The following is a 27,923-nucleotide window of genomic DNA, read 5'->3' as shown; positions in this document are numbered from 1 at the left end:
AAGATTGCGCCATTGCACTCCAACCTGGGCGAGAAGAGCGAAACTTCATCTCAAAAAAAAGAAAAGGAGGAGTCCTGGTCAAATTTACAGGGCTAACCTCTTCATAATATGTCCTTATTTCCAGTCATTACTTGCTCCTTAGTACTCTCTTGCCACAATGTCTTTCTGTAACTGTTCCCATCTGACTATAAAAATGCCTAGATTGTCACCATCATTTAAAAATATATATATATATATGCCCTTTACTAGTCCTTAGTGCCCAGCAACTATTTCATTAGTAAATGCCTTATGTAAGGGATCAGTACTGCTTTCCTTTCCCCACCATCTGTTCTGTATAGCCCTCCATAATCTGGTGTCTGTACATGTCACGCTATGGAAACCATGCTCAGGAAAGTTATGAATGTCTCCTGATCAACAACTGTATTCTGTTTTGCAGTTTAAATGTACTTCAAAAGCTTATTGATGCTTCTGTTTATTTTATCCCATCCTTATAGTTTTTTTCTATTGTTAATAGGTGTTTGTGAAAATAGAAGGAGCACTAGTTCTAGTTCATGCTTTCTTTTGCTTTTCCATAGCTTCTAAAACTAACAGTGAAAATGATATATTGAAACAGTAAATTATAGATCTATACCAGATTTGTAATTGTGTATTTCATTGTTATTTGAAGTATAAAGTAATGGTTCTGTATCATTTATTGGGAAGGTTGAATTTCCATAGCTTCAAAATATTCAAATTTTTTTGCATGGATTTAGCTACCCTTTTCAAAATTTCCTTTTGATGAAGTCATTGACTAAAGCGTCATTAAAACAAAACAAAAAAATAATTCCAAAAACCCTCCAAAATTCCTTTTTAAAGATGGGAAGGCATACCTGCTGTCATTTTATAGGTAGAACACTAAAACACAGTAAATTACCTGGCCTCCAACTTGGTAGTCTGATTTTTTCTGCCTTGCCCTGGTGTTTTTGTGGTTTTGTTCTTACTTTTTGTGAGTTGTGAGGGGTTTTTTGTTGTTTATTTTTTGTTAGGTGTGTAGACACACTTTTAGATGTCGTATTTAACAGGGAAAGCATAGAGTCATGGGCCTGAATAACAATTGAGTACAAATATTTATAAATTAGTTGAAGTAACTTTGATTTCAATGTTATATTTTAAAGTCTAAGTTATTTTACTACAGAGCATTAAAATGATAAAGTATTTCCTTTTTTTTTTTTTTTTTTAGCTTGTCAGCTCATTTGCAGCTTACGTTTACTGGTTTCTTCCACAAAAATGGTATGTACTTTAAAAGTAAATAAAGTGGCATTTTAATAGCAAGATACCTTTGTGAATGTAAAAAAAGTGGGGCTTCTGAGTGTAAATTTATAAAATTATGTTTAATGGAAAAGATGTTGATTCTGATGTTTTTGAGCTTTAAGGTATGAAGGCTAATGATGAAATTTGTTTTTGGTGGGTTGCGGGGGGGCAGAGTCTTGCTCTGTCGTCCAGGCTGGAGTGCAATGTTGTGATCTTGGCTCACTGCAGCCTCCGCCTCCCAGGTTGAAGCGATTCTCCTGCCTCAGCCTCCTGAGTAGCTGGAATTACAGGCACGCGCCCCATGCCTAGCTAATTTTTTGTATTTTTAGTAGAGACAGGGTCTTACCATGCTGGCCAGGCTGGTCTTGAACTCCTGACCTCGTGATCCACCCGCCTTGGCCTCCCAAGGGGGCGTGAGCCACCACGTCTGGCTAATGATGAAGATTTTAACAAATTGTCTTAGAACTTCAATAGGTAAAGAATCTCCTCAGTAGAACCTTTTATGCATAAACATTTTGAGTTAATGATACTGTATCATGTTTTAAAAAAACACAGTAAAACAACTGAAATAACCACTATTACCAATGGGATATATTAATATTTTAGATATTATTCAAAGGAAATTATATAGTGTATTACTCCAGTAAAAGCTCAAAGCATGCTGGAAAGAATTAGAGATGTTTTAAAAATGGAAAAATACGGCCAGGTGCAGTGGCTCACGCCTGTAATCCCAACATTTTGGGAGGCTGAGGCGGGTGTATCGTGAGGTCAGGAGTTCAGGACCAGCCTGGCCAATATGGTGAAACCCCATCTCTACTAAAAATATAAACATTAGCCGGGCGTGGTGGTGGGTGCCTGTAGTCCCAGTTACTTGGGAGACTTAGGCAGAAGAATCGCTTGAACCTGAGAGTCGGAGGTTGCAGTGAGCTGAGATTACGTTACTGCACTCCAGCCTGGGCGACAGAGCGAGACCATCTCAAAAAAAAAAAAAAAAAGGGAAAATTACTTTTCAGCTTATCCATCATAATTCTGTGTATATGGCATATCTTTTTATTATGCAATGGAATAAAACCATTATTAGAAACATGCCAGGTTGGTTGTCTTGGTATCGTTTAGTAAGAAACAAAGATTGAAAATGAGTCCTGGTGGGCCGGGCATGGTGGCTCACGCCTGTAATCCCAGCACTTTGGGAGGCCGAGGTGGGTGGATCACAAGGTCAGGAGATCGAGACCATCCTGGCTAACATGGTGAAACCCCGTCTCGACTGAAATACAAAAAAACTAGCTGGGTGTGGTGGTGCACACCTGTAGTCCCAACTACTTGGGAGGCTGAAGCAGGGGAATCGCTTGAACCTGGGAGTTGGAGGTTGCAGTGAGCCAAGATCATCCCACTGCACTCCAGCCTGGTGACAGCGAGACTGTCTTAAAAAAAAAAAAAAAAAAAGGAAAGAAAATGAGGCCTGGCCTGGTGGCTCATGTCTGTAATCTCAGCATTTTGGGAGGCTGAGGTGGGAAGATGACTTGAGGCCAGGAGTTCAAGACCAGCCTGGGCAACACAGACCCCATCTCTACAAAAATTAGCCAGGTATGGTGGTATGTCCTGTAGTTCTAGGTACTTGGAAGTCCAAGATGGCAGGATGGCGTAAGCTCAGGAATTCAAGGTTACAGTGAGCTATGATTGCACAACTCTACTCCAGGCTGGGCAACAGAGTGAGACCCTGTCTCCAAAAAATCCCAAATATTAGACTGGGCGTGGTGGCTCACAGCTATAATGTCAACACCTTGGGACCCTGAGATGGAAGAATTGCTTGAGGCTTGCCTGGGCAACGTAGGGAGTACCTATCTGTAAGAAGTAAAAAAAGATTAACTGGGCACAGTGGCACATGCCTGTAGTTCCAGCTATTCTGCAGTCTCAGGTACTCAGGAGGCTGAGGTGGGAGGATTGCTTGAGTCTTGGAGGTTGAGGCTGCAGTGAGCCAAGATCACACCACTGTAATCCAGCCTGAGTGACAGAGTGAGACACTGTCTAAAAAAGACAAAAAGACAACCTTGCCAATTGGCCAATTGTCAAAGTGCTCTAATATAACCATTTTTTAATGACTCTTTGGGGGTTGTTTGTTTGTTTAGACAGGGTCTTGCTCATGTCACCCAGGCTGGAGTGCAGTGGTGTGATCAACTCCTGGGCCCAAGTGATCCTCCTGCCTCAGCCTCCTGAGTAGCTGGAACTACAGGCGTCCCCACCATGCCTGGCTAATTAAAAAAAATTTTTTTGTTAAGATGGAATCTCACTACATTTCCCAGGCTGGTCTCAAACTCCTGGTCTCAAGTGATCCTCTCACCTCAGTCTCCCAAAGTGCTGGGATTACAGGTGTGAGCCACTGAGACTGGCCCTAGTTAGGGTTTTTATGTAAGAAATTTGAAATCTCGTATTTGTATTAGCAGCTAATGTAACTTCTAGTTTTTACCTTAGATCTGGTCTATTTTTTATATAGAAGTAACCTGTGTAGCATTACGGTTTTTGTTTTCCTTAAATTATTTGTAATGGTCTGCTTAGAGTCCTTATTTCTAGTCATCGTATTTTGTTTTCTGTGGTACTTCTGACGTGTCTAGACTTTAATTCTTCAGAAGCTTATAATTTGAATTTTATACATTCATTAGCCCTTTGTTCTCAGGGACTTGTGTAGAACACATAGTTTATCCATCACTGAAATTTTTGGAAAGTAGTCATATTAAGCTTTTTTCCTGTCTACATGACAAAATATATAAAGTTCAACAATTGCTCAGATTTACTTTGTTTTTATTTTTCTTGATATTGAAGTAAAAGAGATAGTGAACTCTGTTGATATCTCTGTTTCCAGAAAATCATTCCTCTGTCACCCAGGCTGGAGTGTAGTGGTTTGATCTCAGATCACTGCAGCCTCTGCCTCCAGGTTCGAGTGATTCTCATGCCTCAGCCTCCCAAGTATCTGGGATTACAGGCGGGTGCCACCACACTAGCTAATTTTTTTTTTCTTTTTCTGAGACAGAGTTTTGCTCTTGTTGCCCAGGCTGAAGTGCAATGGTGCAATCTCAGCTCACCACAACCTCTACCTCCCGGGTTCAAGCAATTCTCTTGCCTCAGCCTCCAGAGTAGCTGGTATTACAGGCATGCGCCACCATGCCCTGCTAATTTTTTGTATTTTTAGTAGAGATGGGGTTTCTCCATGTTGGTCAGGTTGGTCCCTTAAACTCCCGATCTCAGGTGATTTGCCTGCCTCGGCCTCCCAAAGTGCTGGGATTTCAATAGGCATGAGCCACCGAGCCCGGCCCCTAATTTTTATATTTTTAATGGAGACAGGATTTCATTTCACCATGTTGGCCAGTCTGGTCTCAAACTCCTGGCCTCAAGTGATTCGCGCACCTCGGCCTCCCAAAGTGCTGGGATTATAGGCGTGAGCCACAACGCCTGTGTTGAAAATAATTTCTATTATAACTTTGAAGCTAGTAGAAGTTGGAAGTAGATATATTGTGTTTCTTTTCCATCCAAGGTTTATTTGTACCTTTTTTGTTTTCAGTAATATTTTTAAGAAACGAGGATAGAAAACCAGCATCAAGTTCTCTAAAATGTACCAGGAGCAGTGATGCTTGCCTGTATTTCCAGCTACTGAGGAGGCTGAGCTGGGAGGATTGCTTGAGCGCAGGCGTTTGTATAGAGTCTGGGCAACATAGTGGAACCCTCTCTCAAAACAAGCAAAAAAAAATTTTAATTCTTAAAATGTGATTTTTTCTTCTTATTTTCTTACTATTAATTATTTTTTAGACAGAGTCTTGCTCTGTCACCCATGCTGGAGTGCAGTGAGCAGTCTTGCTTCATTGCAGCCTCCTGGGCTCAAGCGATCCTCTCACCTCAGCCTCCCAAAGGGCTAGGATTACAGGCATGAGCCACTGCATCCGGCCTCTTTTGTTTTTAAATGAAAACTTTTGTTTGGCAAGTACTACTTGAAACTGCTTCTTAGAATGAATACACAAAGATTATTTGGGTACTATTTTCATGGTGAGTATTGTTCGGCAAATATTTTTGTTACTGCATTTAGATGTTGGACTATTTTTTGCTGTATTAAGGTGTTTTTATCCTGGATGCAACTTCCGAAGAAACTGATCAAATGTGTTTTACACACACACCCCCAATAAGAATGTTTTTAAGTAGAAAAAAACTGTTGCCGGCCAGGCGCAATGGCTCACGCCTGTAATCCCAGCACTTTGGGAGGCCGAGGCAGGTAGATCACTTGAGGTAGGGAGTTTGAGACCAGTCTGGCCAACATGGTGAAGCCCCGTCTCTACTGAAAATAACAAAATTAGTTGGGAATGGTGTTTCATCCCGGTAATCCCAGCTACTCTGGAGATTGAATCATGAGAAGTGCTTGAACCTGGGAGGTGCAGGCTGCAGTGAGCCGAGATCGTGCCACTGCATTCCAGCCTGGGCAACCGAGTGAGACTGACTCAAGAAAAAAAAAAAAAAATTACCCAGGCTTGGTGGCGTGTGCCTGTAGTCCCAGCTACTCGGGAGGCTGAGGCAGGGAGAACTGCTTTAACCCAGGAGGCGGAGGTTGCAGTGAGTCAAGAACATTCCATTGCACTCTAGCCTGGGCAACAGAGCAAGACTCTATCTCTCAAAAAAAAAGAAAGAAAAAATGTGTTGCCCAATGCCTTAGAACAAAAAATTTTTTTTGTATGTTCATGGATTCATCTATTATAATAGTTCTGGATGTTATTGAAGCTATTTGATGAATTAGTGATTAAATATTCAGTTATGAACTGTTAATACCTTTGGGACTTTAAAAACAAGTTATGGAGGACACTCTAGAACCTTAATTTGTAAAGCCTTTGTTAGTTAATTTACATAGAGAATATAGACTATGGTTTTCAAAATTAACACCCCTAAATTTTTTGTAAGCCAAGATATTCTTCTAGATAGTAAATAACATCTTGATCTTTGTTATCCCATTTAAACTGTAGAGAAATTCTGGGGAAAGCGTCTAAAAATAGCTCTGTCTCTACATTTTGTAATGTTTAATGTTTTTTGAAATCCATTTTTTATCCTTTTGGCCACAAGTCTTCGTCAGATCAAGAACTTTTTAGTTTAGTTGTCTCTATGCATTCATAATGAAACGTATAATAGTAACTGATTTAATTCAAATGTTATCTTAATAATTTTTCTAGTAGATTTTAGGAGAAGAAAAAAATTGAAGATGCTTATTTTGAATGTGGTTGTCTCCTACAACTTTTTTTTTTTTTGGAGATGGAGTTTCGCTCTTGTTGCCCAGGCTGGAGTGCAATGGTGTGATCTTGGCTCACTGCAACCTCTGCCCCCCACCCCTGGTTCAAGCAGTTCTGCCTCAGCCTCCCAAGTAGCTGAGATTACAGGCATGCACCACCATGCCTGGCTGATGTTATATTTTTGGTATAGACGGGGTTTCTCTGTGTTGGTCAGGCTGGTCTCGAGCTCCCGGCCTCAGGTGATCCACCTGCCTTGGCCTCCCTAAGTGCTGGGATTACAGGCGTGAGCCACCACACCCGGCCCTCCTGCAACTATTTTCATTTATGCTTTCTGCCAAGAAGCTTTAACTGTATTTGTCAGAATTACTTTTGACTAGCAGTGTATTATCATAAATGTTAAATCTTCAAGCCGGCCCAGTTGCATGTGCCTGTAGTCTCAGCTACTTAGGAGGCTTAAAATGGGAGAATCACTTGAGCCCAGAAGTTTGAGACCAGCCTGGGCAACATAGCCAGACCCTTGTCTGAAAAACAAACAAAAATATTAAATCTTCAAATTAGAAATATTCAGTAAATATGGCCAGGTGTGGTGGCTCACACCTGTAATCCCAGCATTTTGGGAGTCCAAGGCAGGTGGATCACTTGAGGTCAGGAGTTCAAGACCAGCCTAGCCAACATGGTGAAACCCCATCTCTACTAAAAATTAAAAAAATTAGCTGGGTGTCGTGGTGCGCACCTGTAGTCCCAGATACTTGGGAAGCTGAGATGGGAGGATCACTTTAACCTGGGAGGCAGAAGTTGCAGTGAGCCAAGATCGCCCTACTGCACTCCAGCCTGGGTGACAGAACGAGTCTCTGTCTCAAAAAGAAAAAAGGAGTTAGGAAATATATATAGAAATAGAAACGTGTAGATGTGTTTTAGACACAGGATCTCACTCTTTCACCCAGACTAGAGGGCAGTGACAGGATCATAGCTCACTGCAGCCTTGAACTCCTTGGCTCAAGAGATCCTTCCACCTAGCCTCTGAGGTAGCTAGGACTACAGGCACATGACACCCACCACACCCAGCTAATTTTTTGACATTTTGTAGAGACGAGGTCTCTGTGTTGCGCAGGCTGGTCTTGAACTCTTGGCCTTAAGTGATATTCTTGCCTTAGCCTCCCGAAGTGTTGGGATTACAGGCATGAGCCACTATGCCTGGCCAGTGAATATTTTTTATACTTACAACCTGGGCATGGTGGCTCACGCCTGTAATCCCAGGTACTCAGGAGGCTGCCTTGCTGATGTGTGAGGATCACTTGATCCCAGGAGCTTGTGACTGCAGTGAGCTGTGATTGTGCCACTGCACTGTACCTTGGGCAACAGAGCAAAACCTGTATCTAATGGGAAAAAAAATTACAGCATATAGGACGGTAATTATATTTGTTTTGTGAATGGTTTATTTACACTATATATAAAGGCTTTTAAAGAGTTTGCTGTAAGTTTGGAACTGATTTGAGGAAAAAAGAATGAGTGAACTTTTGAGAAGTCTTATTATGGGAAGGGAAAACTGTTGGAAGTTCCCTGTCTTGTTAGCAAAATGAATACCGTGTTCATATATTTTTAAAATATATTTTAAAATACTGATTTTCTGTTTAGATAAGCCATCACAAAACTCAGAAAATGAACAAAATTCTGTTACCCTGGAAGTCCTGCTTGTGAAAGTTTGCCACAAAAAAAGAAAGGTAATGTCAACAAAATGATATTGGTAGATTAAATGGAATAGTTTGCTTAATTGGACATCTTTATGCATATATATTGTATTTTAAAGCTGAGTTTTAAATTTTGAAAGCTTAAGAAGTATGTTGGTGGCCTAATTATAAAACTGATAACCTGTTTTGCCAACTCGCATATCTGTGTAGTTTTTCTAGTCTTTTAATAAGTGTCTGTACAAAACTTTCTCATAGGAGTCTGGAAATGGAGAAGCTGTGTTTTAGCATCTGGCATAAATTCAGTTGGTTTCCTACCATTTCAATCTGTTAGCGTATTTCTTAGCTATTTGTACCCATTGACATTTTAGATAAGGGCTAAGAGAGAGTTTTTTCCACAAGATTATCCTTTGTAACACTGCTCTCAGGCAAAGAAATTTTGTTGTCAGCGTTATTAGCCATTCACTTATTAGTACATTGCTTCAAATTTTTATAAGGTGAAGTTATTTCACCATAGAAACAAGTGTTAAGATGTTTCCTGGTCAACCGATGAAAGCCAACATATGTACCTTTAGTTGCCTCAAGTCCTCGAGTGTTTCAAGAGGAGTAGGAACTGGTCTGGGTCCAGGGTCCCAGTGCTGATATTCTTCCAAGACCATAGGCCATAAGGGCCTCAATCATTGGGAGGGAGTAGACTAAGGCACCTCGGAGGCAGCAGTGGAACTTTATTTTTGAAAGTTTATGTAAAGGCCGGTTGCCGTAGCTCACACCTATAATCCCAGCACTTTGGGAGGCAGAAGTGGGCAGATTGCTTGAACCCAGGAGTTAAGCATCCTGGGCAACATGGTGAAACCCTGTCTCTACCAAAAATACAAAAATGAGCTAGGCATGATGGCCTGTGCCTGTAGTCCCAGCTACTCGGGAGGATTGCTTGAGCCCAGTAAGTCGAGGCTGCAGTGAGCCATGATTGCACCACTGAGCTCCAGCCTGTGCGACAGAGTGAAACTGTCTCAAGAAAAAAAAAAAAATGTATGTAAAGTTAGGAAATATCACTCCTTGCCAGGTGCAGTGGCTCACGCCTGTAATCCTAGCACTTTGAGAGGCCAAGGTGGGCAGATCACGAGGTCAGGAGATCGAGTGGCTAACACAGTGAAATCTCGTCTCTGCTAAAAATACAAAAAATTAGCCAGGCATGGTGACAGGCACCTGTAGTGCCAGCTACTCAGGAGGCTGAGGCAGGAGAATGGTATGAACCCGGGAGGCGGAGCTTGCAGCGAGCTGAGATCGCACAACTGCACTCCAGCCTTTATCACTTCTTACTCCTACCTAACCTCCATACACATTACAACAAGTGATGATACGAAAATCCAAGATACATTACTTAGAATAAGATATGAATATAAATATAGTCATTCTTATGTTCAAAAAAATGTATCGGGGTAATCATTTTCCTGGAAGAATATACACAGCCAACTGCTAGTATTAGTCATCTCCGGAGTGTAAGACCTGGGGGTGGGTGAGAATTCATAGTTTTCACTTTATAGTCATAGAAAATAGAAATTTTTTTAGACTGTGTGTATTTATTTTAAAAGAAGTAGCTGCTGTAAGATACTGTCATAAAGGTCTTCTGATCCTTCCAGTTTTTCTAGTATGCATTTTCAGTGTAACTAATCATACAATAACAGAATATTACTCAGAATATGATCATTGGTAGATAAAACCAGTTTTGTTTTTGTTTTTTTAAGGATGATGATCCTTTCTGTTAAACAACATTTTAACTATATGGATTTACTGTTTCATAATGTAGTTGTTGACCATGGGATTATTAGTCATTTTTTTTATTTCTAATGGTCCTATTAGTCATTGTCATGTTAAAATAGAACATTTAAGAGATTTGATAAAAGTACATGAGTTTAACATTTTAGCATGGTTTTTTTGTTGTTGCTAAAAAGCCTTACCAGAGAGATTTAGCATACTTTTAGTTCTAAATTTCTAATATACAACTGTTTCAGATCACTGTTAGCTAAATATTAGATGTACTGTATCATAATTTCATTATGTTGGAGAAAACCTCAATTGCTTTAATATTTGGAATATAGGTATTTCAAATTTTTATTTTTGCTTCACAGTTTTCAGAACTATGGTTAGAATTTTAACATTACATTTGGTGATCATGGCCTATCTCTCGTGTTTCCTATAGCTGTGATTAGAAGTTTTATTATAATTCTTATTGCTTATGTACAAATAATTAATAATCTTTACCTTTGCAGGATGTAAGCTGTCCAATAAGGCAAGTTCCCACAGGTAAAAAGCAGGTGCCTTTGAATCCTGACCTCAATCAAACAAAACCTGGAAATTTCCCATCCCTTGCAGTTTCCAGTAATGAATTTGAACCTAGTAACAGCCATATGGTGAAGTCTTACTCGTTGCTATTTAGAGTGACTCGTCCAGGAAGAAGAGAGTTTAATGGAATGATTAATGGAGAAACCAATGAAAATATTGGTAATTTTTTTTTACTAGATTTTATCACTGGAGATTAAGATGGTCATTGAAAATGATTGTACCAGTGTTCCTTCATGATAGTCATGGTGCTGAGTCTTAAAGCAAACAGTGAATTCACCTCCACCTCAACATTTTGTTGTGCAAATTTTCAAACATAAAGGACAATGAGTATTTTATAGTGAACACCTATCTACTTACCTCTTAGATTCAACAATGAACATTTTATTATACTTGTTGCATATTTATCCCCCTACCCATCCCTCTTTTCTTCCAACAATTGTGAATTCATCTTTGAGGTATTCATTCAACAAACACATAGGTGCTGGGGATGATTTAATTTAATTGAAGATGATTAAAACATTCAGTCCTATCCTCAAGTCTCACAACCCTAGTGTAGGGAAATAGACATGAAATATATCATTGCAGCAAAATGATGAGTGGCATAATACAGGTATATGTGAAGTTCAGCAGAGAAACACGTTGGAAGAAATAATCTTTGACTCTTGAAGTATTGATTGAAATTTTTGGAGAGTTACCATGAGTGAGAAGGAGTTTGCCTAGCAAAGATAATTCTAAACAGAAACATTAGCATTTGCAAAGATGTGGGGTTAATGTTGTGAGTGTTAAAAAGAACATATAGTAAAAATGCAAAATTGGAAAATGTGGTCTGTATATTATTGCAACTTTAGTGTAATTCGTACCTCATTTGGGATAAATGTAGCATGTTTTATGTTAAGGGACCATATATCATAACACATTTTTGTTCTAATGCTTGATTTATGAGAAATGTTTGTTAAATTTAGATGTCAATGAAGAGCTTCCAGCCAGAAGAAAACGAAATCGTGAGGATGGGGAAAAGACATTTGTTGCACAAATGACAGTATTTGATAAAAACAGGTAATGTTGATGAACAAATGAGGCTCCCACAATGTTCTGGAAATGTTTTCATTCTGAAGCAGAATATAATTATTTATATTGATTATTTCATTGCCTTTGTTTCTTTTTATTCTTATGGATGAAAAAACAAATTTGCAAACACTGAATTTTTGTCTGTTTCATAGAAAACAATAATTAAGGAACTATTTGGATAGATAGCTCAGTTAAACTTACTTATTTGGCAAATATTTTCTGAGTGTCTACTCTTTGCCAGACACTGTTCTAGACATTAAGAAGGCAACAAAATCCCTTCCTTCACCATGGAGCTTAACTTTTAGTGGAGGAAACAGACCACCACCCAAAAAATCAACTAATGTCACTTAGTGATGAGTGTTGTGAAGAAAGATAGAGAATAAATGGTTCCTGTTTTAGAGAGATATCTTCTGGGAGGAGGTAGTATTTGAGAAGAGACTTAAATGGACTGGGCCCTACGTAAATCTTGGGGTTATGTGTTTATTAAAAATTAAGGAAGAGGAGCTGGTCATGGTGGTATGCACCTGTAGTTCCAGCTACATAGGAGGCTAAGGTGGGAGGATTGTTTGAGCCCAGGAGTTCAAGGCAACAATTAGCTGTGATCATGCCACTGTACTCTGGCCTGAGTGACAAAGTGAGATCCCATCTTTTTTTTTTTTTTTTTAGGATGGTGTCTCACTCTGTCACCCAGGCAGGAGGGCAGTGGCGCAATCTCTGCTCACTGCAACCCCTCTGCCACCTGGGTTTGAGCAAGTCTCCTGCTTCAGCCTCTGGAGTAGCTGGGACTACAGGTGTGTGCCACCACGCCCGGCTGATTTTTTGTATTTTCAGTAGAGACGGAGTTTCACCATGTTAGCCAGAATGATGTCGGTCTCCTGACCTCGTGATCTGCCTGCCTTGGCCTCCCAAAGTGCTGGGATTACAGGCGTGAGCCACCATGCCTAGGCGAGACCCCATCTTTTTTAAAAAAAAGAAAGAAGGCCGGGCGCAGTGGCTCACGCCTGTAATCCCAGCTCTTTGGGATGCTGAAGCGGGTGGATCACGAGGTCAGGAGTTAGAGACCAGCCTGGCCAAGATGGTGAAACCCTATCTCTACTAAAAATACAAAAATTAGCCGGGCATGGTGGCATGTGCCTGTAATCCCAGCTACTCAGGAGGCTGAGGCAGGAGAATCGCTTGAACCCAGGAGGCAGAGGTTGCAGTGAGCCGAGATCACACCACTGCACTCCATCCTGGGTGACAGAGCAAGACTCTTATCTTTAAAAAAAAAAAAGAAAAGAAAATCATGTATAATCATTGTGTACCTCTGTGCATTTTGTACAGGATGGCAAGAAACACAGACTTATAATAATTTCTGCAATTTCTGTTTGGAAACGAAATATTTTAGTGAAAATATCACCAGTGAAAGAATGTCTGGGAAGCAAATCCAGCATTTTTTCTTTTTGGGATTGGAGAAAGAAACCTATGCCGTCATTTCTTGTACCAGGCTGTGTGCTGGTAGTTAACAGTTTATTGTCAGGTATAGGACAAAGAACCAGGGAAAGTAACTAGGCCATTTCTCCTATTGTTTATTTTTTATTTATTTATTTGTTTATTTTTGAGACGGACTCTCGCTGTGTCACCCAGGCTGGAGTTCAGTGGCATGATCTCAGCTCACTGCAACCTCTGCCTCCCGGGTTCAAGCGATTCACCTGCCTCAGCCTCCTGAATAGCTGGGATTACAGGCACCCACTACCATGCCCAGCTAATTTTTGTATTTTTAGTAGAGATGAGGTTTCACCATGTTGGCCAGGCTGGTCTGGAGCTCCTGACCTCAGATCATCCACCTGCCTTAGCCTCCCAAAGTGCTGGGATTACAGGTGAGCCACCGTGCCCGGCCAGTGTCTTTTTAAAGTCAGAAATTTTATTGTGGATCGAAGATTTAAATGGAAAACAATAGAACCATAAATGTACTAGAAAATAGTGGTCATGTCTGTGGGGGAAACAATTAAAATGAGGCACACTGGACTTCATCGATGCTGTTAATTGTTCTATTTTAGGCAGCATGGGGTATGTTCTATTTTCTTTTTTAATCACTGTACCTGACACATATGTTTACACATTTCTTGTAAGAAAAAGATAATGCTTTTATTTTAAAGAAAAAGTGCCAAGAAGAAACTGGGAGAATTTCCCCACAGCAGCTTATTTTGAAAATATTCACCTGGGCGTGGTGGCTCACGCCTGTAATCCCAGCACTTTGGGAGGCTGAGGTGGGCGGATCACGAGGTCAAGAGATCGAGACCATCCTGGCCAACATGGTGAAACCCCATCTCTACTAAAAATACAAAAATTAGCTGGGCGTGGTGGTGCGTGCCTGTAGTCCCAGCTACTCGGGAGGCTGAGGCAGGTGAATCGCTTGAACCCGGGAGGCGGAGGTTACAGTGAGTTGAGATCGTGCCACTGCACTCCAGCCTGGTGACAGTGAGACTCTGTCTCCAAAAAAAAAAAAAAGAAAAAGAAAAATTCAAAACTATAGGAAAGTTGAAAGAATACTAAAGTCATTTAATATCCACATACTCTTCATCTAGATTGTATCTGTTGTTAACTTTTTGCCACATTTTATTTATGAGTATATATTTCATTTTTGTGCTGAACAATTTGAAAGTTTGCTTTATTCCTCATTTATAAACTCTCTTGCATGTATCTCCTAAGAACAAAGACATTTTCTGGTATAACCACCGTACACTTATGAGGAAAATTAAAATACAAATACAATACTGTCTCCCCAGTTGACCTCAATAATGTCCTTTATAATTTGTCCTGTCCCCACCCCGATTCCATAGCTAGATGTCATAGTTCTTCAGTCTCCTTCAATTTGGAATAGTCCCCTAGCCTTTTTCCCTACCTTCTGTGACATTTTTCTCCCAGTATAGGCCTGTAGTTTTGCAGAATGTATCTCAATTAGGACGTCTGTGAAGATTTCCTCTTGATTAGCTTCAGGTTAAAGATTTTTGGCAGGGATTCTAATGAGTGATGTGTTCTTTACATACTACATCACAGACAAAAGGTAATATTAGGTTTGATCACTCAGTTAAGATGCTGTTCACAATATTTCTCCATTGTAACAGTACTTTTTTTCCCTTTTATATAAACCAGCATATAATTCTTATGCTAATATGTGAAGCTGAGTAAATATCAATTTTCTTCCCATAGCCTTTCACCCAATAGTTTTAGCATCAATTGATTATTTTTGCTTGAATAAATTATTCCTTTGGCAGTTGGAAAATGGTAATTTTCTAACATTTCTTCCACATTTATTTGCATTTTTATATGAAGAAGAGCATTCCTTCTCTGCTCCCACTGCTTCACTTGACTAACCCTAAAAAAAAATATTTGTGTGTATATATATAGAGAGAGAGAGAGAGAAAGAAAGAAACAGGCAGGCATGGTGGCTGATACCTGTAGCCCTAACACTTTGGGAGTCCAAGGCAGGAAGACTATTTGAGCCCAGGAGTTTGACACCAGTTTGGGCAACATAGCAAGACCTCGTTCCTAAAAAGAAAAAAAAAATTTTTTTTAAAGTTACATGTAAATTTAAAAAGAAGAGCGTTCCTTTCCCCAGCTTTGATATTTTAAAATCAGTATGGATGAACAAATTCTATTTATTCAATTAGTTTTAATCTATTGATACTGTTATTTTAATGCTCAAATTGTCTCATATTTGGTCAGGAGGAGCCCTTCTAAGTAGGCCTCTGTGTTCTGTTTTGTTGCTGCTATTTTTTCCTGATTTTCTAGAATAGTAAGATATACCAGAATCACCTTCTCCTTTTTTTTTTTTTTTTTTTTTTTTTGAGACGGAGTTTTGCTCCTGTTGCCCAGGCTGGAGTGCAAAGGCACGATCTCAGCTCACCGCTACCTCTCCCTCCCGGGTTCAAGCGATTCTTCTGCCTCAGCCTCCCAAGTAGCTGGGATTACAGGCATGCGCCACCATGCCCGGCTAATTTTGTATTTCTAGTAGAGACAAGGTTTCTCCCTGTTGGTCAGGCTGGTCTTGAACTCCCAACCTCAGGTGATCCTCCCACCTCAGCTTCCCAAAGTGTTGGGATTACGGGCGTGAGCCACTGCGCCCGGCCTACCTTCTTCTTTTGTTACCTCTGCTCTGAAGTTGTGATTTCTTCAAGCAGTCCTGATTCCTTATAGAAGAATAGTATTTTTAAGCCAAAATCTGCATGTTAGATGTGTAAAAATTGTTTTTAAAATCTCACAGAGGGCTGAGTGCAGTGGCTCACACTTGTAATCTTAGTACTTTAGAAGACCAAGGTGGGAGGATCTCTTGAGCCCAGGAGTCTGAGGCTGTAGTGAGCTCTGATTGTGTCACTGCACTCTAGCCTGGGTGACAGAGCGACTGTCAAAAAAAAAAAAAAAAAAATCCAGTTAACTCCTTGAAATAATAACCAATATTAAAAAGCCATATAGGAAAAGAATGCAAAGTTGAACAAAATAAAAATCAAAAACTTCTTCAGAAAACAAAAAAGCCACCATAACCAAAGTCAAAAATGACAAGATGGGGAGAAATTATTTTCAACTTGTCTTTCAGGTAGATATCTCATTCTTGAATGTAAACAGGTCATACTAATTTTAAAAGACCACTGCCCAATAGAAGAATGGGCAAAGGAAACAATAAAAAGTTTACCAAAATAGATATATATGGTTCTTAAACAATTAAAACGATAAAACATCTGAATTAAAAGTACACTGAGATGCGTTTTTTCACTTACCAGATTGACAGAGACCAAAAAACTTGATAAAGCACTTGATGAGGCTGTGGGGGAAAGGTCTCCACGTACATTACAGATAGGAGGGTGCATTGGATTGTAGGTATCAAATGTACACCCACAAAATGGAATAGTATATATCTATTTAAAAGCATAAGGAAGCTCCTTTTTGATTTAGAAATATATGAATTTATTACCTATTTGAATAAATAAATTAGTTTTTAAAATAGAGAGTTGAATGGCTTTGCTGATGTACTATTGAAGTTGACTAAATTTAAGTCGTACAGCATAGAGAAAAGACAAAAATTCTTAAGTGTCAATCGTTGGGTTTTAAGAGACTTTAGAGACAGACACCTGGATTCATTTGCTAGATCTGGCTATTTACGGTTTGATTTAAAGGCAAGTTATTTAGCCTTTTCTTGCCTCAGTTTTCTCTTCTGGCAGTGGAGTAATAGTACATAGTTCATAGCATTGTTGGGAAGATTAAATGAACCATGTAAAATCTTTATAATAGTGCCTGGCACATAGTGAACACTCAATAAATGTCAGCTGTTTTTACCTAATAGAATTTCTCTAAGAGTGATGAAGAGAAGCCAGTTTCTTGATATATACAGTTAATTACTGAGCATGGTTGAAGAATGGTGTTTAGTAGTGGTTACTAGTGTTTAAAGTATGGAAAAAATAAGTTATACATAGACACATATGTACACACACCTTAAAACTATATTGTGTGAATATATTTGAATTATTTGATTCAATTAGTATTCCATGAAGTGTTTATTGAGCACCTATATGTGCCAGGTGCCCCCAGAATTCCATAGTTACCAGATTCGTCATTATAATAATCAGTTTACTGGTCAAGTATAAAAGTAAAGGATTCTAGTTCAAACAATTACAGTAGTTAGAAGTAACAGAATTCTTAGTGTTTCTCTAAGACGAGCATTGTAACACTGTTATCCTATTTTTAAAAATATAAAGCCTGGGCCGGGCACGGTGGTTCACACCTGTAATCCCAGCACTTTAGGAGGCCGAGGTGGGTGGATCACGAGGGCAGGAGTTTAAGACCAGCCTAGCCAAGATGCTGAAACCCGTCTCTACTAAAAATACAAAAATTAGCCCGGCATGGTGGCACGCGCCTGTAATCCCAGCTACTCGGGAGGCTGAGGCAGGAGAATGGCTTGAACCTGGGCAGTAGAGATTGTGGTGAGCGGAGATTGCACCACTGCACTCCAGCCTGGGTTGCAACAGAGCAAGACTCCATCTCAAATAAATAAATAAATAAAGCCTGTACTTAACGCTTTATATTTAATGTTGACAACGTACCAGGTTTTGAGACCTCAGGCATATTATACTTTACATGTTTAGAGTTATATCTGAGTAGCTACAGTAATGAATTCCTAGTAATACAGTTTTTAGTGTACATCATTAAAATTGCTTTCATCAGGACTGGAGTGTAGCTGTATTTTTAAAATCTTGTTGGGTTTGTAAGCTAGTTTATAAATTTAATAAATGCTTTTAGTATAAATCTAAAGATGTAGAATTTGTGTACTTATAGTAATAACACAGGTTACTTTAAAGTATATGTGTTTGTCTAACAGGCGCTTACAGCTTTTAGATGGGGAATATGAAGTAGCCATGCAGGAAATGGAAGAATGTCCAATAAGCAAGAAAAGAGCAACATGGGAGACTATTCTTGATGGGAAGGTATGGACTACTTAGAAGGTTGAGCACGTTATAGTTATGAACTCCCATTTTTGATTGATGTTTTCTTCTCCAAATGCTAATTCATGTTGGAAGTAGAGTCCTTTGTTTTTTATACTTTAAAAAACACAAGTAAATGATATAGTCAGAGCATTTAACCGAAGGTATTATTTTATTTTTTATTTTTTATTTTTTGAGGGGGAGTTTTGCTCTGTTTCCCAGGCTGGAGTGCAGTGGCATGGTCTCGGCTCACTGCAACCTCCACCTCCCGGGTTCAAGCGATTCTCCTGTCTCAGCCTCCCGAGTAGCTGTGATTACAGGTGCGTGCCACCATGCCTGGCTAATTTTTTTTATTTTCAGTAGAGACGGGGTTTGACCATGTTGGCCAGGCTAGTCTGGAACTCCTGACCTTGTGATCCGCCCACCTTGGCCTCTCAAAGCGCTGGGATTACAGGCATGAGCCACTGCACCCGGCCACACGGAAGGCATCATACTTTGAGAGCCAGACTGCCTGATTCAAATCTCTGCTCCTAGCTATGTGGCGTTTGGCAAGTTACTTATCCATGTCTCAGTTTCTTCACCTGTAACATGAGACACAGAATTGATGAATTAGATGAAATAATAAAATATTTAGTACAGTGCCTGGCATACAATAAGTGCTCAATAAATGTTAACGGCTATTTTAAATTCTATTCATTGTAATGGCAGGTAATAAGGGATGACTAGTAATACATTTATCAAGAAATCTGCAGAATTTAGATTAAGCATACTTAAAATAACTCTTTTAAGAGATAAAGAGGAATCCATACATTTCTTAAATAGGTAGATTCAAAACTAACGATGTCTTTTATTTCTAAATATGTTAGGTCAGTGTACCATCCAATGCAAAATCTCATAAGGATTTTTTTAAGCCTTAAAATTAGTTCCAAGTTAATCTAGAAGGATAAGTATTTAGTAATACTAAGGGAAATTTTAGAAAAATATTTTGAGAATTTTTACTTACCAGTTTTAGTATGATATACAATATACAGTAGTACATACCATAAAGTTAAGAGAATTTAAACCCTATGGTATAAGCATAGGAATAGACAAGCATATCATTCAGGCATAGTCCTGAAATAGTTTGATGTATATTTGAAATTTAGTTTATGATAAAGGTGGTGGTTATAGCGATGTGAGAAAGAGAAACTGTTCATTAATTGTGACAACTCTTCTCCAGTCATCTGGAAATAATCTTAGACCTAATACATTCTGGAAGGCTCATAAACATGTGAAAATGAACATTCATAAGCATGGAAAAAAAATAGGTGAATGTTAATATATTGCAGTGAGGAAGACCCTTCTAAGGATGATTTAAAAGTAAGAAAGCATAAAGTAAAAATTGTCGGGTTAAAATTAGTCATTTTTATACTGCAAAATATCTAAAGTTACAAACAAATTATGGAATGAGGAAATACCTGTAACAAAATGCTAATATGAATACATAATATTGTGAATTATAAAACAAGAAAAAGATACGCAGTCTAATAAGAAATATGTGTCAAGAACTATCACGCAGTTCTTAAAAAAACAAACATAGATGGCCAGCAAACTTTTAAAGCAGTACTCAACCTTATTAGTACTCAAAGGCATGCAAATGCAGAGATACTAGTTTTGAGAGTTCAACAAAGTTTAAAAGTTTGACAGTTTCTAGTGTTTTAGGGATGTGAGGACACATATACTCTCAAATAATATTTTGATGTTAACATTAAGTTGGGGCCGGGCTCAGCGGCTCATGCCTGTAATCCCAGCACTTTGGGAGGCCAAGGCGGGTGGATCACCTGAGGTTATGAGTTTGACACCAGCCTGGCCAACATGTCAAACCACATCTCTACCAAAAACACAAAAATTAGCCGGGCATGGTGGCAGATGCTTGTAGTCCCAGCTACTTGGGAGGCTTAGTTAGGAGTATTATTTGAACCTGGGAGGCAGAGGTTTCAGTGAGCTGAGATTTTGCCGCTTCACTTTACCCGGGGAGACAGAGCAAGAATCTGTCTCAAAAAAAAAAAAGGTTGATACAGTCTTACTATAGGGCAGACTGGCAATATGTATAAAGTTAAAATTGTATATATAGTCTTTAACAATTCAAATTTTATATTTTTGTCACACTGTAGTAACTTGTTAACAAAAGATGTAGGTAACAGGTTTTCTCAGCATTTTTTAAATAATGAAACGTTAGAAACATGTTAAATCTAAAAAGCTATTAAAAAGGATGATAGTTTGACAAGATTTCCATATTAAATTTTTACATAAGTGTGTGTGTGTGTGTGTGTGTGTGTGTATATATATATATATATATATATTTTTTTTTTTTTCCCCTCTTTCTAAAATTTATAATAGTGGTCAACTCCAGGTGATGAGATTTCAAATAATTTTTATCTATACTGTTTGGGTTTTCTGCATGGATTTATCTTTATGATCTTTTTCATTTTAAATTTCTTGTTTTAAAGTATGTTTTTATTCATGAGACTATAAGGATTATATATATGAAGGGTTTTTGTTGTTGTTGTTGGTTTTGTTTGTTGTTTTTGGTTTTTTTTGTTTGTTTTGTTTTTGAGATGGAGTTTCACTCTGTCACCCAGGCTGGAGTACAGTGGCACGATCTTGGCTCACTGCAACCTCCGCCTCCCGGGTTCAAGCGATTCTTCAGCCTCAGCCTCCTGAGTGGCTGGGATCACAGGTGCGCACCACCATGCCCAGCTGATTTTTGTATTTTTAGTAGAGATTCACCATGTAGAGTTTCACCATGTTGGCCAGGCTGGTCTCGAACTCCTGACCTTGTGCGCCCGCCTCGGCCTCCCAAAGTACTGGGATTACAGGCATAAGCCTCCGTGTCCGGCCTGGCCTTTTTTTTTTGTTTCTGTTGAGATGGAGTCTCGCTCTGTCACCCAGAGGTGGAGTGCAATGGCGTGGTCTTGGTTCACTGCAACCTCTGCCTCCTGGGTTCAAGCAATTCTCTTGCCTCAGCCTCCTGAATAGTTGAGATTACTGGCATGCGCCACCACGCCTGGGGGTTTCACCATGTTGGCTTGGCTGGTCTCAAACTCCTGACCTCAGGTTTTCCACCCACCTCGGCGTCCCAAAGTGCTGGGATTACAGGTGTGAGCTACTGTGTCCGGCCTATCTGGAAGCTCTTAACCCTGTAAAATGGGCATCCTTTTAAGTCAGAGCATATAGATTTACCTCTTTTTAAAAGTTCTGAGTTTTTTTATTTTGTTTTGTTTTTTTGGGTTCCTTAATTGACTAAACCAATGCTGGTCTAATAGATAATTGGGTTATTTGATTTTTTTAAATCTTGTCAAAAATGTTAATAGTGATTATACTTGAACCTGTGTCAAGTATTTTATAAGATAAATTCCTGTGGACTGCTGTGTCCAAACTAGTCTCTGAACACACTTCTACTACATTCTAGTCTAAATAGTTTTTTGTTTTGTTTTGTTTTTTGAGATGGAGTCTTGCTCTGTCGCCAGGCTGGAGTGCAGTGGTGCAATTTCGGCTCACTGCAACCTCTGCCTTTCGAGTTCAAGCGATTCTCCTGCCTCAGCCTCCCGAGTAGCTGGGATTACAGCCGCCATGCCCAGCTAATTTTTTGTATTTTAGTAGAGACGGGGTTTCACCATGTTGTCCAGGATGGTCTCGAACTCCTGACCTCATGATCTGCCCTCCTCGGCCTCCCAAAGTGCTGGGATTGCAGGCGTGTGCCATTGCGCCCAGTCCTCTAGTCTAAATAGTTTTAAGAGGATTACTTTGTAATAATGATATAGAAGGAGTTTAGGCCTCAGTGGCAGTAAAATAAATTGAAGCTCATTGAAGATTACTTGATCTCTCCTATATTTGAATAGGAAAGTAAAAATCAGAAGCAAGTAGAACAATTGAGATACTCTAGTAGTAAGGCAATACTGATCTATACAAAGGTTTTTTTTTTTTTGGTGATCCTTGAAGGACAAGAAAGAAATGATAGACATTTCAAAAAGGACTTGGTAATTACATGAGAAACGAAAGAATAGGAATCAAGTATAATTCCAGAATTTTTAGCTTAGGGTCACTAGTAGAATGATAATGACAAGAACAAAAATAACGTGAGAAGGAAAGTGTTTTAGAAGAAAAGATACTGGATACACTTTTAAACATGTTTTAGTTCAAGGTGACATTGAGATCAACTGGCAATGTCCAAGAGGCAATTGGAGATATGAGTTTACAGTTCAAGTGTAAGGATAAGAATGGAGAAACAATTTGGGATCATCAGCTTAATAGGTAAATTCTTGAGGATGGGTGAGTGATTCAGTCAGATGGCTAAAAGTTAGCTATTTTCAATACCTCAGTGTCCTAAAATCAAAGAAGAGAAGCACTGGCAGTCATTGTCAGTGAAACTGAGAGAAGTCAAAGAAAATTACTAATTGAAAAGCTGTTCAATTTACAAAAAAAAAAGTGGTCACCTAAGAGCAAAGGTTGCATGCTGGTGGGCTTTGGGTACCACAATTTTGTTTTTAAGACATTTCAAGGCCAGGCGTGGTGGCTCATGCCTGTAACCCCAGCACTTTGGGAGGCCGAGGCAGGCGAATCACTTGAGGTCAGGAGTTCAAGACCAGCCTGGCCAAGATGGTAAAACCCCGTCTCTACTAAAAACACACACATAAAAATTAGCCGGGCGTGACGGCAGGTGCCTGTAATCCCAGCTACTTGGGAGGCTGAGACAGGAGAATTGCTTGAACCTGGGAGGGAGAGGTTGCAGTGAGCTGAGACCACACCAATTGCACACCAGCCTGGGCGACGAGTGAAACTCCATCTCAAAAAAAAAAAAAAGACATTTGAACTGGTTAGCAACAACCTAAATGGGAAATTTTCCCATGAAAACTTTGATTTCTGACCTATTTGGAAAAATCTGAAAATCTGTCTGTGTTGGACCAATGTTTTCACATGGCAACAATTCACCTGTTGCTGATCAGTGGTCGCCTCTTTTAGACAGCCTGTGCTCTCCAGTTCAAGTTCTACAGTGTCCGTTCCATACTTTGACTTTGTTTGCCTAGCCATCTCAGTCAGCATTTGGATTTTCAAGACAAATCTATTAAGGCAAATCCACATTGACTTATAATGAATTTTTTTTTAAATTTCTGCAATTTATTTGAATTCATTATCTGAGTCTCCAGTCTTTTCATGTTTTTTATTTTTTAGAGGCTGCCTCCATTCGAAACATTTTCTCAGGGACCTACGTTGCAGTTCACTCTTCGTTGGACAGGAGAGACCAATGATAAATCTACAGCTCCTATTGCCAAACCTCTTGCTACTAGAAATTCAGAGAGTCTCCATCAGGAAAACAAGCCTGGTTCAGTTAAACCTACTCAAACTATTGGTAAGAAAACATTGCAATCAAAATAATAAAATAATGGTTTGCAGAGTTAGGTCTTGTGCTTTAGATTAATTCATTTGTGTTTTGCTTTATGTGATTCTTTTTTTTTTTTTTTTGAGATGGAGTCTTGCTCTGTTGCCCAGGCAGGAGTGCAGTAGCGTGATTTCGGCTCACTGCAACCTCTGCCTTGTGGGTTCAAACGATTCTCCTGACTCAGCCTCCCGAGTAGCTGTGACTACAGGCGCATGCCACCACACCTGGCTAATTTTTTGTAGTTTTAATAGAGACAGGGTTGGCCGGGCGCAGTGGCTCACACCTGTAATCCCAGCATTTGGGAGACCAAGGCTGGCAGATCACAAGGTCAGGAGATGGAGACCATCCTGGCTAACACGGTAAAACCCCGTCCCTACTAAAAATACAAAAAAATTTAGCCAGGTGTGGTGGCGGGCACCTGTAGTCCCAGCTACTTGGGAGGCTAAGGCACGAGAATGGCGTGAACCCGGGAGGCGGAGGTTGCAGCCGAGATTGCGCCACTACACTCCAGCCTGGGCGACAGAGCAATACTCCATCTCAAAAAAAATAAAAGTAAGTCAATAAATTAAAAAAGTGGAGACGAGGTTTCACCATGTTAGCCAGGATGGTCTCCATCTTCTGACCTCATGATCTGCCCGCCTCAGTCTCTCAAAGTGCTGGGATTACAGGCATGAGCCACTGTGCCCAGCCCAGGAACTATGTTTTTTATAACTCACACATAAGTTTTTCTGTTTGTATGTTGTTTTGTTTTTTGAGATGGAGTCTTGCTGTCTCACCCAGGCTGGAGTGCAGTGGTGCGATCTCAGCTCACTGCAAGCTCCACCTCCTGGGTTCATGCCAGTCTCCTGCCTCAGCCTCCTGAGTAGCTGGGACTGACTACAGGCGCCGGCCACCATGCCCGGCTAATTTTTTTTTTTTTTTTTTTTTTTTTTTGTATTTTTAGTAGAGACGGGGTTTCACCGTGTTAGCCAGGATAGTCTCAATCTCCTGACCTCATGATCTGCCTGCCTCGGCCTCCCAAAGTGCTGAGATTACAGGCGTGACCCATCATGCCCAGACTAATTTTTTTGTATTTTTAGTAGAGATGGGATTTCACCGTGTTAGCCAGGATGGTCTCGATCTCCTGACATCGTGATCCGCTCGCCTGGGCCTCCCAAAGTGCTGGGAATTACAGGTGTGAGCCACTGCGCCCAGGCTGCAGTGCGGTGACGTGATCTCGGCTCGGCACTATCTCCGCCTCCCGGTTTGAAGCAATTCTCCTGCCTCAGCCTCCCGAGTAGCTGAGATTACAGGCACACACCGCCATGCCTGGCTAATTTTTGTATTTTTAGTAGAGACAGGGTTTCATCACGTTGGCCAGGCTTGTCTCAAACTACTGATCTCAGGAGATCCACCCATCTCGGCCTCCCAAAGTGCTGGGATTACAGGCATGAGCCATTGTGCCCAGCCAGTTTTTAAGAGGAAAAAACATTTACAAATAGAGTTAACTTTCTGCTGAGTTTAAGGCCCAAGTTGCAGTGTTCTATCATTTTTATTTTACTTTTTTTTTTGAGACAGGGTCTCTCTGTGTCACCCTGGCTGGAGTGCAGTGGTGCCATCTCAGCTCACTGAAACCACTGCCTCCCAGGCTCAAGTGATCCTCCCACCTTAGCCCTCCATATAGATGGGACTACAGGCTCGTGCCACCACACCCTGTTAATTTTTGTATTTTTCGGTAGAGATGGGATTTTGCTGTCACCCATGCTGGTCTCAAACTCCTGAGCTCAAGCAATCTACCTACCTTAGCGTCCCAAAGTACTGGGACTACAGGCTTGAGCCACTGCGCCTGGCCAAGTTCTGTCATTTTTGTATCTGTCCAGTAGGTACATTGTCCTTGACCTGAGAGAGCACTCATGTGTCTTTATCTGCCTGTTTAAAGAAGGCAGAAGGCTTAAGTTGTCCTCTTTGACCACTCATGTACACTCATTGTGTGCAGGTCACAGTAATGGTCAGATTAAGGAGATATAAGAAATGGGGCTGGGCGCAGTGGCTGACATCTGTAATTCCAGCACTTTGGGAGACCAGGGTGGGTGGATTGCTTGAAGCCCAGGAGTTCAAGACCAGCCTGGGCAACATAGTGACACCCTGTCGCTTATAAAAAATAAAAAATATAAATAAAATAAGAAATGGCTTGTGTCAGGGGAAAGGTTTTGCAAGTAAACTGTAGTATGGGCACTTCTCAGAATACTCAGAAGCCAGTGAAATAGGTAAAAGATTGCATCAAAACTAAGAAAAAGTTCTATACAAATTATACCTAATTGTTAATCATGTAAGGAAATATAAATACCTTTTTTTCTTCTTATGTCTGAGAGGAAATATACCAGAATCATTTGTCACTATCTTTTTAGATTTGAAATAATTATTTTTTTTGGAGACAGAGTCTTGCTCCGTCGCCCAGGCTGGAGTGCAGTGGCGCAACCTCAGCTTACTGCACCCTCTGCCTCCCGGGTTCAAGCAATTCTCCTGCCTCAGCCTCCCAAGTAGCTGGGACTACAGGTGTGTGCCACCATGCCTGGCTAGTTTTTTTTCATAGAGATGGGGTTTCACCATGTTAGCCAGGCTGGTCTCAAACTTCTGAGCTCAGGCAGTCTGCCCACCTTGGCCTCCCAAAGTGCTGGGATTACAGACATGAGCCACCGTGCCCGGCCTGAAATAATTTTAATATAATAAGTGTAACTTACTTTCTGATAAACCAACACTTAGTGCCTGCTCACACCTGGGATCTGAGAATACAAACACCAATTAAAACCACACTCTGGGCTGGGCACGGTGACTCATATCTGTAATCCTAGCACTTTTGGAGGCCGAGATGAGCAGATTGCCTGAGCTCAGGAGTTGAAGACCAGCCTGGGCAATATGGTGAAACCCTGTCTCTACTAAAATACAAAAAATCAGCCGGGTGCGGTGGCGGGCGCCTGTAATCCCAGCTACTCAGGAGGCTGAGGCACGAGAATTGCTTGAACCCAGGAGGTGGAGGTTGCAGTGAGCTGAGATTGCGCCACTGCACGCCAGCCTAGTCACCAAAGTGAATCTGTGTCAACAACAACAAAAAACACATTCTGACCTCAGAGTGCTTAAAACAGCATGGTAATGACATATAATTACTTGGAGTTACTTTTATAATTGTTTAGGACATAGGAGGTGGTTTTTTGTTTTTGTTTCTGTTTTTCTTTTTTTGACAGAGTCTTCCTCAGTCGCACAGGCTGGAGTGTAGTGGCGCAATCTCAGCTCACTGCAAGCTCTGCCTCCCAGGTTCATGCCATTCTCCTGCCTCAGCCTGCCGAGTAGCTGGGACTACAGGTGCCTGCCACCATGCCCAGCTAATTTTGTATTTTTAGTACAGATGGGGTTTCACTGTGTTAGCCAGGATGGTCTCGATCTCCTGACCTCGTGATCCACCTGCCTCGGCCTCCCAAAGTGCTGGGATTACAGGTGTGAGCCACCGCGCCCGGCCCTGTTTTTGTTTTTTGAGACGGAGTTTTGCTCTTGTCACCCAGGCGGAAGTGCAGTGGTGTGGTCTTGGCTCACTGCAACCTCCGCCTCCCGGGTTCAAGCAATTCTGCTTCTGTCTCCTGAGTAGCTGGGATTGCAGGTGCCCGCCACCATGCCCTGCTAATTTTTTATATTTTTAATTAGAGATGGGGTTTCGCCATGTTGGGCAGGCTGGTCTCTAACTCCTGACCTCGTAATCCTCCTGCCTTGGCCTCCCAATATGCTGGGATTACAGGCGTGAGCCACCGCGCCCGGCCAGAGGTGCTTTTTAAGGAAAAAAAATATGTCCTGCCAATAGACCTTAACATCAGATTAGGGATGCTGATTATGGGTATTGTTCCCGTAATCATCAGTTGAGGGAGATAACAGAAATGTATTTAAATACCAGAAGTAGAGTTCTGTGAAACCTTTAATATTTAATAGTTTTTGAGAGGTATGTTATTTTGCTTTTCAAAAGCAATGTTTTTATTGAATATAAAAGTGTATGTTTTCAGCTGTTAAAGAATCATTGACTGCAGATCTACAAACAAGAAAAGAAAAGGATACTCCAAATGAAAACCGACAAAAATTAAGAATATTTTATCAGGTAAACATAGCTGACCCTTCTTAAAGTAATTATGAAATGTATTTGTTTTTTGTATGTCAAACATGAAACTTTTTTGTTCATTTTTATTTAATTAATTTATTTATTTGAGACAGGATCTCACTTTGTTGCCCAGGCTGGAGTGCAGTGGTGCAGTCTTGGCTCACTGCAACTTCTGCCTCCTGGGTTCAACCAGATTCTCACGCCTCAGCCTCCCGAGTAACTAATTACAAGCACATGCCACCACCCCCGGCTAATTTTTGTAGTTTTTGTGGAGACAGGGTTTTACCATGT

At 40.4% G+C, this 27,923-nt stretch overlaps 1 protein-coding gene across 4 annotated transcripts in view; it reads left to right on the top strand.

The window, feature by feature from the left end:
* The window catches only part of SUZ12 (SUZ12 polycomb repressive complex 2 subunit), a 63,281-nt gene that overhangs the window by 27,882 nt on the left and 7,476 nt on the right, over positions 1-27,923 (top strand). For 3 of the 4 annotated variants that reach the window (XM_054459915.2, XM_054459914.2, XM_054459919.2), the window contains 7 exons: positions 1,220-1,269; positions 8,181-8,266; positions 10,501-10,732; positions 11,536-11,629; positions 17,994-18,099; positions 23,308-23,485; positions 27,541-27,632. In XM_054459915.2, the coding sequence (XP_054315890.1) occupies positions 1,220-1,269; positions 8,181-8,266; positions 10,501-10,732; positions 11,536-11,629; positions 17,994-18,099; positions 23,308-23,485; positions 27,541-27,632 (838 nt within the window). The remainder of the gene's footprint in view (positions 1-1,219; positions 1,270-8,180; positions 8,267-10,500; positions 10,733-11,535; positions 11,630-17,993; positions 18,100-23,307; positions 23,486-27,540; positions 27,633-27,923) is intronic. The other variant, XM_063656132.1, reaches the window with a different exon arrangement.

The sequence above is a fragment of the Pongo pygmaeus genome, chromosome 19 (assembly GCF_028885625.2).
Source record: "Pongo pygmaeus isolate AG05252 chromosome 19, NHGRI_mPonPyg2-v2.0_pri, whole genome shotgun sequence".
NCBI lineage: Eukaryota > Metazoa > Chordata > Mammalia > Primates > Hominidae > Pongo > Pongo pygmaeus.
The sequence above is the reverse complement of the archived record's forward strand: the minus strand, read 5'-3'. Positions and strand labels throughout refer to the sequence as shown.